The 12,956-nt window shown below is 39.1% G+C and overlaps 1 protein-coding gene and 1 long non-coding RNA gene across 2 annotated transcripts in view; one reads left to right on the top strand and one right to left on the bottom strand.

The window, feature by feature from the left end:
• Window positions 1–12,956, top strand: part of LOC146483171 (uncharacterized) — a 221,800-nt gene that overhangs the window by 171,077 nt on the left and 37,767 nt on the right. The window lies entirely within an intron of this gene.
• LOC146483173 (integrin alpha-7-like) overlaps window positions 1–12,956 on the bottom strand; it is a 37,260-nt gene that overhangs the window by 11,137 nt on the left and 13,167 nt on the right. The window contains exons 12-23 of the mRNA XM_085106355.1: window positions 12,290–12,384; window positions 12,005–12,095; window positions 11,196–11,241; window positions 10,069–10,188; window positions 9,904–9,965; window positions 7,927–8,072; window positions 5,299–5,454; window positions 4,573–4,640; window positions 3,447–3,588; window positions 2,349–2,435; window positions 2,185–2,270; window positions 1,155–1,244 (exon numbers count right to left, since the gene is read on the bottom strand). Coding sequence (XP_084962481.1) covers window positions 1,155–1,244; window positions 2,185–2,270; window positions 2,349–2,435; window positions 3,447–3,588; window positions 4,573–4,640; window positions 5,299–5,454; window positions 7,927–8,072; window positions 9,904–9,965; window positions 10,069–10,188; window positions 11,196–11,241; window positions 12,005–12,095; window positions 12,290–12,384 — 1,189 coding nt within the window. The remainder of the gene's footprint in view (window positions 1–1,154; window positions 1,245–2,184; window positions 2,271–2,348; window positions 2,436–3,446; window positions 3,589–4,572; window positions 4,641–5,298; window positions 5,455–7,926; window positions 8,073–9,903; window positions 9,966–10,068; window positions 10,189–11,195; window positions 11,242–12,004; window positions 12,096–12,289; window positions 12,385–12,956) is intronic.

Here is a 12,956-nt window from a genome sequence, read left to right as displayed (position 1 = left end):
AGACGTTTTGAGCACCAAATTGACTCAAAAACTAAAAGCGTCGCGCCCAGTATTAAACAGACAGAATCACATGGTATAAGTACCCCATAAGCTATAGTTAAATCATAAATGGTCACACTACATCCTTAGACTTGAAAGTTAGGACCACCTTGAACAGTCATAACAGCACCACAGGAAAAATAACAATATTCAATTAACAATATTCATATTCAATTACAGTCAATTCACGCCCCGCGTGACCGGTATTGAACATCGTTTTCGTAGAAATTTCCCTACTTTATTGACGGTATAAAGCTATGAATTTTTCTTTACATTACAGCATTAAGTATTTCAAGAATAACAATTGTTTCCCAAGTATTTTGACTCTTTTTTTTTTTTTTTTTCTGTTAATGCGTCTTTTTAGGAAAGATTTCCAGAGAAATGTTCAGGTAAATCTACTAGGATTACAGGTATCTACAAAAAGAAAACGTCTGTTGTCTTTACTCCTTTCTATGTTTTGTATGTGTGCCCTCTGTGTTTTAAGTTTCATCTGTCTGTCTATCTGTCTGTCTAAATAGTAGAGAGGAAATTAACTCTATCTTCCTCTGTTTAGCTAGTGTCTGTCTTTCTGAACCGCTCATGTTTACTCCTTTCCATGTGTGATGCCTTCGTGTATCTGTCTTTCTGTGTGTTTGTAAGTCTCTCGTCTGCCTGTCTTTTTGTCATGTCGGACATTACAAAAAGAAATTCGAATGCTCAATTTCATTCTCGGAAATATTGGTCACGCGTGACGTGAGTTGACTGTAACAATATTAACAGTATTCATTTCATTCAACAAAACAATAATAATGAGAAGAACCATCAAAAGACCATCTTGTAGAAGACAAGATAAAGCATCGTAAGAAAGTACTGTTCGAGCGCTTGAAATCCATTTGTAAGAATTGGCCAACCAGAACGGTCACACCGTAAAAGAGTGCGCCATTTTGACAACTTTCGAAAATGGCGTGTGCCATTTTTAAAAAACATTAGACGGGCTGGCATATAAGTAGTGCTTCAAATTACTGCATATCGTTAGCAAAATGAACGGTCTGGCTCTCAGTTCAGACAAATAGAAGGCGTCCTTCTTCAACAGCCTTCATTTGAATAGCCACAGATTAGGAGGAAGGGAAACTTACCCATTAACTTCCAGATCAGCTTGCGACTTGATGGATATATTTAAAAACTTATAGTTGTCTGCTAATGTGGCTGCCTCCTCTTGATTTATGCTACATGAAATTAAAAAACAAAATTCATAAATATTCACCTGGGAGTTGCTTGAAAGTCAAAGTGTACTTCTCTGCACATCGCTTAACCTTTTTTTTGGTATAAACACTATCATCACTGTGATAACCATCATCAAAAAATTGAAACATCCTCTTTCTACTCATCACCATTTCCATCACCATCACCACCGCTATTACCACCAACGTCATCATCATCATCACTGCCAACATCACCGTTACCACCACCGTAATCAATAGAGAGCTTAAGCAACGACGACAGGAACGGCAACGACAAAGCTCCAAAACAATAGGTTTAATGAGCAAAAACAGTCGCTCTGCACGTGCGTTTTACATTTTGGTACATTTCTTTGTCGCCCTCTGCAAAACAACAACGTCAAATTACCACATTTAAGGCTTTGTGGAGAACGTGAACGCACGGCGGTGGATTTTTCATTTTCCTTCCTAACTTGTATTCCACTCCTACCAATTTGGTTCCCGAAAAGTTCGCAATTTTTGTAAAAGTTGAACGAGTTGAAATATCGCAAAGTAGTGCAAATGAAATAAAGATATATTTTCAGGTGATGTTTTCGTTGCCGTTGCCGTCGTCGTTGCTTCAGCTCCCTAACAACATCATCATCATTGCCACCACCACAATTACCAATATTAACACCATTATTGTTATTGTCATCGTCATCATCATCATCATCATCATCATCATCATCATCATCATCACTGCCAACATCACCGTCTGCTCCACTGCAATCAACAATATCATCATTGCCACCAACACAATCACCAATATCAACACCATCATTGTCATCATCATCAACACACCGTCTGCACCAACACAATCACCAATATCAACAACATCATTGCCAACACCATCACAACCACCATCACAACCACCACCACAACAACACAAACAACTACATTATCATCATACCTGTTGGTAGACATGTTTATTGGCAGGAAATCAGGCTCCTCGCTGTATTGTTGAGTGTCTAACTCAATCACAACCGACTTCTCAGACTGCAAAATACAAAGAACCAAAACGTTAGTGTGTAAACTAAATCAGAATTAAATACGCACATATAATATAACCATTACCTCTTTTTTCACGGGATTTCCTATCTCGACAGTTAGTTTAGTGTCATTTGTGCTGAGTTTAGTTCTCTCGACAGCTGGTGAACCTCCCTGAAACACAAACAATCAAAGCAAAGTTTAAATGTAATTACAATTTCGATCTCAAATGTAAAATGATCGTTGGTGAAGCTGCACATGAACCGTGGATGGCTCACAGAGCAAGACGTTTCGTGTAGTTTGTGAAGCATGAAGTACCTTAGGGTCTTGGGGTCTCCTAGCATTCTAATTGGCTCACTAAATCTCGGTTATCAGATCATATTACCGTAGTTTGACCTTATATGGAAAATGATTTCGCCAAGTGTTACCAAGCTGAAAAATTTGTCACGGGAAGCGAAATTTTCCCTGGACAAAATGGCGGAAAAAAGTAGATTGTCCGAACTTTCTACAAAAGAAATACAAGAACTTATGGAAAATGCCATACCGGCAACGACGAAGAAAGCTACAAACTTCGGTATGAGGTTATTTAGATCAGATCAGATCAGATAATCTTTATTTATCAACGGTACAAAATTCGTCGGCTTTAAAAATGCCTAATACTAACGTAATAAAAATATTTAAATTAGAAAAAAAAGCTGCTTTCCACGAATGCCGTGCCTTACAGTTCTTTGAGTAATCATTTAAATTGCCCAAGGGACTCTGCTTCTCTTAAGTTACAAGGAAGACTGTTCCAGAGAATGGCGCCACTATAGCTGAAGCTGCTTTTGTAATAGTTTGTGCGCGGTAATGGAACATTGAGTTTATTTTCAGAGTCCCTTAGGTTATATGCGACTTCTCGCCTTTCAAATTTAGAACTAAGATAGTTTGGAGCTAACCCGTGCAGAGACCTGTAAACCATCGTAGCTCTTTGAAATTGTTGCTGGCAAGCTAGGTTTTTCCACCCTGGTGGTGGAATTAATTTAATGGCCTCGTTGGCTATTTACCACCTCATATCCAACGCGCGCTCATGGAATAATTGTTAAATATTCGTTCATTTCCACCCCAGATTGGAGATTCGCCTGACTTTCCTTGAATGATGCAGAACAAGCTCTCAAAACCAGAGATTAAAAAGACAGCACAACTTACATCGTCCCCAAGCACCCTGAAGACGTTCCTTATTTTGACGCCTTTAGGAATGATAACATGCAACTTCGCATTGTATGCATCGTCGCCTTTGTTCCTCACAGTAACTTCTAATCTGTAAATGTCAGCACCAACAGCAAGTGTCCTATCAACAAGGAGAAAATAAAGATAAGTAGCGGAAATCACGACATGACTACAGAGGGTACTTCGAAAGCTGATTAACGCTAATCCCCCGATTAAAAGTTAACCGAGGTTGTCATTTCGCTCGTTAAAATTTCTTAGAAAGCTAATTTGAAGCTAATGGCAAAGAGAAGGCCAAGTCAAAACTGAAAGACAAAAAACCTTTTCGAAAAATCTTTAATGACTAGTCATTAAAATCGAATCAAAGTTCACGTTAACCGAGCTTTGAACAACTGGGCCAATGAGTCAAATTATTGGACCGTAATTCCGGATATTTTCACTGAGTAATTGCACCGCAAATCAAATAATTATGTTGATTCATAAATGTATATAAGTAATTATTAAAAACTGGATCATTGTATAATGCAATTCAAATTATTTGAATGGCTTAGCGGCTATGGTATATGAGCCATTATTAAAAATTGGACCATTGTATAATGCAATTCCAGGATTTTGATTGGCTTAGCGGCCATGGTATATGAGCCATTATACCATGGCCGAGAAATAGCGACCATAAATTGTTTTCTGGTTGCTCTTGAAAAGGAAATCAGCAAGGCCTACCAATATTACTTGATTGTTTTTAATAAAACAATTATTCCATTCGCGCTTGTTGGATATAAGATGATTATAGCAAACGAGGCGCTACGCGCCTCGTTGGCTATCTATCATCTCATATCCAACGCGCGCTCGTGGAATAACTGTTAATTATACCATGCCACCAGTAAATTGTCTTAATTTAAATTACACTATGCAATGATCCAGTTTTAAATAAATGGGTTTACTCGCTGTGTTGTATCGAATTTACAAACTTGATCCGAAAGGGAATACAACATGGCCTCTCGTTCTTGTCTAAACACGTCCTAATTACCTGGTAGTTAGGTAAGGATGAAATCTGTGAGGATCATTCGTCACGTTTTAAGAAATTACTGATAACAACTCAAACACATACCGTTTGCTTTTACTGTCATCAAGTACCAAGTCTGGTACACACTTCAGGCAGTCCCTTTTAAAAGTCAGCTACGAGGCGACAAAGAAAAAAAATGTTAAAAAAAAAAAAAAAAACGATAACGTCGGTTGTACCTAGAAGTGGGGAAATTTAGCAACGACGACAGCGACGGCAGTGACAACGTCACTATTAAAATGAATTCGCGTTTTTTCAAACGTCGTCGCAATTATTCCAACTTGCTTTAAATGTCAAATGTAGGTGAAATTTTCTGGAGATGAATGCTTGGAGACCGCACCCAACTTTAGAAAGAGAAAGAAAAATTCTTCGTCGTGTATTTACGTCCTCCATAAAACGTGCCATCAGGAAATTTCACATCCTAGTCGTACAGTGACGGCAAAGAAATGCACCAAAAAGTGTAATGCACGTGGAGAGCTGTTGTTTTGGTTACAAAACCTATTGCTTTTTTGACGTTCTCGTTGTCATCGCCGTCGCGTTGCTAAAACTCACTAGCGACAACAAAGAGCCCTTCTATCCCCAATCTCCCGTCTTGCGTGGTATTGTATCCAACCGCAAGTGAAATTTGACACTTTAGTACACTTCGAACGCGGGGAAGAAAATTGATACAGAATTGGTATTTTCAATTTTCATACGACAAGAACATGGAGATTTGATCAAGGAAATAAAGAATATATAAGTTATACACACTTTAAAGTGTTGTACAGAACTTACCACTGCAGTAGCTTCTCCTGGCATTGATGGATCCAATACAGAAAACGGCACAAGTGAGGCTAAATCTGATGGACTGCTTGGAGTGGGCGGAGTCTTCTCCAGAATTTTATATGTGAGTTTGAATTCTATGTCAGGAAAGACGTCGCCTACTCCTTCCTGTGAAGAGATATGGAACTAGTTATCATACTACCGTAGAACAGGTTTGGTTGGACAGTAATTAGTATTCAGATTGAGAATGATGTATTGTTCAGTCGGTGACAAGCATACTCGGAAAACGAAAGCAGAGTTTTCCTAACAGTCGTAGATTCTTTTTTGTTTGTTTCGAAAAAAAAGTAGTGACTTGCTTGCCCCGCCAATGGCTACAGCTAGTCGAGGCGACGCAAGACGAACACAAGGCAATCAGTGGGCCTCCAAATCTGTTTGTAAGGGGTTATTTTAAGAGGATAAATAGTTTTCTAGTCTGGGATTTAAACCTTCTTGTTACCGTCAGCAGCAGACAATGTTTAGATATGACTGTTTGCAAAATTGAAATGGCTGAGAACGCAGTTTTGTTAAACACCATCTAAACTGTCTTTTAATAACTGACCCTAAGTTTTAACTGGTAATACGGATTTAAATGACCTTCCGATTACTCTTCCGGATGCTCTTCCACTGAGCTACAGGAGTGTCGTGGGAACTAAGGCCATTAAACTATTCACTCTTTGTTTGGGAACGTTCAGTTCATTTTTAGGGGTACATTTCTTTTCCGGATTCTAAAACAATACTGATCAAAATCATTTGTGCACAATTTGGCCGAGTTTTTCCTCGGTTAACTTAAATTTCAAGGCTACAGTTTGATCTAGTCTGAAAACCCTCAATCCTCATCTCACCCCACATTTAACCAAACCTACAATATTGTGTATGTTGGATACTTATCGATGTGACTGGCCACTTGGTGCAACTTAAGCGACACACCTGGCGATTTTATACGCCGATCGCCGCGAATTTGATCGCCAGCGAAAATCGCTTGATGCGGACACACCTGGCGATTTTTTTCGCCGATCGCGGCGATGCGGCAGTTTTGAAAACTCATGTGATAAAATTGCCCAACCTGATGGGTTGGCTTTACTGGCGATTCGCAGCAATAAACTTAGAAAATCGCGGGAACGGGCACACTTGGCGAATGCTGGCGAATTTAATCGCCGATATCTGACATGCCAGATATCGGCAATTCTATACGCCGATCGCGGCGATCGGCGTATAAAATCGCCAGGTGTGTCGCTGGCTTTAGGGAACTTAAGCAGCGACGACGCCAACACCAATCAAAACGTCACTTGAAAATATAACTTATAACTACTTCGCGATTCTTTCAACTCGTTCAAGTTGTTCAAAAATGGCGACCTTCTCAGAAACCAAATTGGTAGGAGTGGCGTTCACATTAAGAGAAAGAATGAAAAAAGTCACTGTCGTGTGTTCACGGTCTCCACAAAACCATGAATTTGGTCATTTCACGTTGATGTTTTGCAGAGGACAGCAAAGAAATGTACCAAAATTTAAAACGCACGTGCAGAGCGATTGTTTTTGCTCATCAACCTATTGTTTTGTGGCGTTGTCGTTGCCGTCGCCGTTGTTAGAGGTAAGTGAATTACGACAGAGTTTTTCACTAGTTTTAAAACTATAAAGCCACGTTTAAACGTCAAGTTTAGTTTCCTTATAGAGTTATCTCGATGAATGAGAGGTTTGTTTGATTCAGTGGCGAGATTACGGCAAGAATGCATGCCTTGTCATAAACAAACATGGCGTCGTGATACACGTGTTTCGCTGCCAAACTACATGATGCATAGGTAAAAAGTAACCTTCAATCTTAGCCCGGGTTATGTACATACGGCGAACCCGAACTATAAACTTCTGGCCGATGTTTGCGGTTTGCGGTTTTGTGGAAACTCTCAACATTTCATAATTTGAACGCCGTTCCTGGATAGTTCGCCACATTGCACAAGCTGAACAAATTGGAATTGTCGCAAAGTAGTACGAGTAACGCGAACTTATATTTTCAAGCGAAGTTTTTCGTTGGCGTTGCCGTCGTTGTTGCTTTAAGTCCCTATTAGAGAGCTTTAGCAACGACGACAGCGACGGCAGCGAAAACATCACTACAAAAACGAATTCGCGTTTTTTCAAACGTCGTCGTGATTTTTTCAACTCGCTTTAAATGTCAAATCATCTGATGTAGGACAAAATTTGCTGGAGTTGAATTCTTGGAGACCGCACCCAACTTTAGAAAGAGAAATTCATTTTAATAGTGACGTTGTCACTGCCGTCGTCGTCGTCGTTCCTAAATTTTCCTACTTTTAGATGCAACCGACGTTATCGGGTTTTTTTTCTGTCGCCTTGTATCTGAATTCGCCGTCGTGTGTTTACGTCCTCCGTAAAACGTAACATCAGGAAATTTCACGTCCTAGTCGTGCAGTGACGGCAAAGAAATGCACCAAAACTTGCAATGCACGTGCAGAGTTGTTGTTTTGGTTATTAAGCCTATTGCTTTTTTGACGTTCTCGTTGCCGTTGCCGTTGCCGTCGCCGTCGCCATCAGTCATCGTTGCTTAAGCCCGCTATTGCTTAAGTTCGCTATTATCCCTTGAAGTTCCCTCACCCTGAGATAAGCTTTCCAGTCAAAGCAATCATCAGTGGTTTGTACATCTACTGTGGCGTTGATCACGTCCTTTTTGTTTGAACTGAACAGGACTCGCTTAGATGCTCCCGGATAACGAATGTCGGACTTCATTATCAACATTACACCTAGAAATGAAAAACCAAATCTACAGATTACAGCGCTAAAGAATATTTAACAATAAGTTTATGAGCTCGAATACCGCGTGATTCAGCCTCATCAACTATCACGCATAGAAATCAAGAGCAAATAATCTAATTGTTTTAGTATAAATCTACTAGTCGTTCAAAACTTAACAAAAAGACAGGTTCACGTTTTTAATGAATAATCAGTGTCTAATGTTATAAATAGGTCACACCACGCGAGACTCACTCTACTCACTATCTAATTGACAATTACACTATGAGCTCGAGATTTCTATCGCGTGATAGCTGATGAGGGCGCAGCCCGAATCAGCTATCACGCGATAGAAATTGAGAGCGAATAATCTAATTGTTTTAGTATAAATCTACAAGTCGTTCAAAACTTAACAAGTAAATTATCCAAATCCTCCTCACAGACACTTCGAAAACGCGAAGAAGCGGGTTGAATCCTGTTAACAACCGCTACTCACTATCTATCACAGATTAGTATAAATCTACCAGTGTTCTATCACGAATGCCGTTCTCTGATTGGCTACGCTACTCGCTATCTATTCTGTGATAGATAGTGAGTAGCGGTTTTCAACAAAATGGCGGCCGCTTCGTCGCGTTTTCGAAGTGTCTACGATGAGGAAATAGATAATTTACTTGTTTAGTTTTGACCGACTAGTGGATTTATACTAAAACAATTAGATTATTCGCTCTCGATTTCTATGCGTGATAGCTGATTCGGGCTGCGCCCTCATCAGCTATCACGCGATAGAAATCTCGAGCTCATAATCTAATTGTTAAATAGATAGCGGGTAGCGTAGCCAATCAGAGAACGGATTTATACTAAAACAGAATAGATAGTGAGTAGCGTAGCCAATGAAAGAACAGCATTCGTGATAGAACACTCGTAGCTTTATACTAATGATCAATAGTTGTGAACAATAGGCCTTTTGCAACAATTGGTCATATGATCAACTACCGTAAAACTTGTGGCTGGAGCTAAATGATTTTCACAAATAGAAAGAGTGCGTTTGAGGCCCCCATCCGCACTAATGCCTTTCAGAAGTATCCGCTTTCATCTCGGCGAAAACGAAGCAAAATATTTTCATCGAGACTAGCGTTTTTGTATCGTTTTCACCTGTCCACACTAAAACGCTCGGCAAAAAAAAATTAAACGGCTGGGACCTGGGATTGCGCATGTGTTAATATCACAAGACCATCCGCCATCTTGGATGGATGCTCCGTTTCGGACTAGAACCGATGGCGTGTGCCGCTTTTTAAGTCACCGTTTTCAAAAGTCTTCGTTTCACCTGTCCACACTAGAAACGATACGTTTTCAAAACGATGCGTTTTCAAAGTTTCAAACTTTTGAAACCGTTTTCGAAAGTCTCCGTTTTTAACGGCGTTTCGGGCGTTTTAGTGTGGATGATAGGCAAAAACGTATAAAAAAGTATGCGTTTTCAATGGGGCCTCAGTTAGCGAGAACAGAACTTCTCAGTGTCATTCAATGGCAAGATTTTGTGATGATTTGAGTACTTGCGAAGTTAGAACGGTTTGCGTGGAGGCGAGAAGACCTTGCCATACAAATAAATGATGCCAATACAATATTTTGACCTTGTTTTTCTAAAAAACTAAATGCAAACCAGCGCTAAAAACCACGGAGAGATTTTCTTTGACAACATTGGAGGCCACATGCAAACATTGACGCATTTTTAAGCACAATTAAAAATTGAGCCAAAATGTCACACGCAACACCCTCGTACAAAACCCTTCCATAACCAAACCCTTCATATTATCATCTTGTTTCATAAACATTATTTTTACTTACCTATTTTATCCTTCACCTTCCCTGACCTTTCGGTGTACTTTGTGCAAACACGAATATTAAAGCTAATTATTGAGAAAATGAACAAGAAAAGAAGGTCAACAATGAACTGCATGACTTACAAATCAATTGAAAATAACATCACAGAATTCCCATAACAGGGCTCACCATAAAGTTTCAAATTCGACATTCCCTTGATTAGTCTCGTTACAGGTTTTTTTGCCCTTAACGTCGAATGTGCTGGGGTTAATAATTATGTTTGATGAAAGAGAGATAACAGGTTTGGATCTGCAGAAATAAAAAAATATATACAACAGTCAGTTAAGGGGGGATTTAACCTAAATTTGGAGTAATAGATCAAACACAAGGAACAGTGTTTCCTCCGATTTCCAAACACCGAAAAGTACGTTGGAAAAACGAGGCGCAGACGAGTTTTTTTTAACCAACTTCGAGGTGTTTGGAAATAGGAGGAAACACTCTTTCGAGTGTTTGATATAGCTTCTCAAACTATTGATAACTCTTAGAGAAATTCGAAGCAAAAGTTCACAAAATTTTATGATAATTAAGATCACATTTCCAAACCTCCTTCACGGTGGTGATTTCCTTTGTTTTCTCTTCATGAATTATTAATGAGTTTGAGAATGTAATTTGAAGAGGTTTTAAGAAGGGATGGAAGAGAGAAAATTATTTTTGGAACACCAACAGACAGTTGATACCCACGCAAGAGCACCCCAGGTTGCTAGTGGACTAACTTGGTATCCGTCTATTAATTACTAACTACAAATTCTAATTTTAAAACTTCGCTAAATCTTCAACATTTCTTATTTCTCTTAATTTTACCAATCCTTCTAGAAAAACTATCTTCTCCCAAATATACCCAAAAATCACCCAAAAATTCACAAAACACCCCACAACACAGATTCACGGGATGATGATAGAGTTTTTGGATTGCTTGAAACGTGAACGAGATATTTCCATTAAAGCCATGTCAAGTGGCAGAAAAATGGCGTTTAGGTGAAATCCCCCCTTAAATGCAGTAATTCAGTTTAACTCTGTAAGCCTCCATAGTAACAAGCTTCTAATTAAGCGGCCGCCACATGTGATAAACATGATGTCAAGATTTCAAATTTATATCTTTTTATCTTTGGTGACGATTTCCTCGATTCTTATGACCTGCCACTGCAAAGAGAAGAGGTTGGTCACCGGACAGACTTGATTATAAAGGTTTAGAGAAGTGTTGATGCATCCACAAGGTGTCCTTTGTATGATTGTAAAAACTCTGAGCTGCAACTTACCTTAATAACACCACAGTGTCTGACTGGTAAGCTCCAATAAGAATATCTAGAAAACGGAGAAAAATTATAAAACCCCACGTTGTAGTGTTAGGCTGAGAGAGAAACAAGTGCGTTTGAGGACAGTGTGTGAATCCTTCTCACTCAAACTCACGCGAACATAGTTCATGAACTCTCCAAGGTGACATGTCCTCGACACGTGCAACTACAACATCACAGCTGTGATTTTATGCTGTAAATTATCATGTGGGTCGACAATTAATCCTCTACCCTGTTGAAGGTTGTTTACACCATCTCATACCAATGTTTGTTCAGCACAAAGCCTTCCTACAAACCTCCCACTGACCCACCCTTTAAAATTTATGACCCAAACCCAAGTATCCAATGAATACAAGTGCATGTACGGTTTTTGGCCAAGGACCTGATTACCAACTGGAACAATTTACCATCCAAGATTGTGGAATTGGAATCCATAGAGAGCTTTAAGTCGGCAGTGAATGCGCACCTACTTGCTTGTTATTTTATTCTTTGTTAGTTGGCACAGATTTTGCAAGTTATACATTTCGATGTTGATGTTACATCATAGGAAGAAAATGGCTTGGACCCATTCAAAACTGGTACAATACCAGAAGCCTAAGGACCGAGAATGGCATTAGTATTTCTTTTGAAAAATTATCAGCACCATACCATCTTTCAATGGGTCAGTATCATTTTATACCTGTCATGTAAGTTGTCCTAAATCTGCAATTTCGATTTGAGCCAAAATTCTATTTGCTAGTCTCCAAGTATTGTGATGCAGTCAAGTAATTTACCTGGATATCCATTTTCATCCATGTCAACTGTTCCAGACAAGGAGTATCCAAACGATTTGATGCCAGGTGATAAAGCGGAACCTTTAATGACCTACAAAGAAAAACAGATGATGACGATGATGATTGTCAGGGACTACAAAAAGAATGAATGATTCCTCACATACGTTAGAGACCTCCAAATTACAAATCCAACGCCCTAACGACTCAGTCGTGTCCACAAAGTAGGAGGCAGTAGTCAAGGGACTGTCTTGAAAGTGGAGCCCTGCATTCACATGAAGTTTTTACCTGCATGGGTGTTTGAACAAGACCATCTTTTGACCCTCGGTAGATGTACACCACACCTTCGCCATTACCCTCATATGGTGCACCAATGGCCACATCTGAAATAAATTCATTCAATTTATTAATTAAATTAATTAATTTTAATTAATAGAACAAACCTGCAAGAACACACTACTTTGTCACAGTATTTAAGGGGGTCCAGTCATAACTGCAGATCTTGAGTTGTTACTAAGAGATTATTAAGTACAATGTAGTGTAATTGTAGTGACCTGGTTTGGAGCATTTTGTGATGCTAGGAGAATCGTATGTGGATGAACACCCAATTACAAATTAACAACTAAAAATCCATTGCATGTGCATCAAGCTACTGCTGTCCTAAGCCATGTGTTAGAAAGAAAAGTCCAAACAACACGGTGGACAGAGAAAGCATTTCATTTTTTCAGAACGAGAGATAATCTGACCCTTCCTTATAGTCTGACATATGCAATTTCTAGTAAAATTTAGCTGATATTTTGAAATTCTGTGATAATTTCAGTACCATTCCACTGAGTTAAATGGCATAATAATTTTATATGAAACATTGCACTTTCAGAAGTTCACACAGACAAAATGTCAAAGCGATGAAGCAGAACTTTACAGGCACATTTAATGAAACCTGCCAGTAACCTTT

The sequence above is a fragment of the Pavona decussata genome, unplaced genomic scaffold, assembly GCF_977016875.1.
Source record: "Pavona decussata unplaced genomic scaffold, jaPavDecu1.1 SCAFFOLD_40, whole genome shotgun sequence".
Taxonomy (NCBI): Eukaryota; Metazoa; Cnidaria; class Anthozoa; order Scleractinia; family Agariciidae; genus Pavona; species Pavona decussata.
Note: the sequence above shows the minus strand (reverse complement) of the source record. Positions and strands in the feature narration are given on the sequence as shown.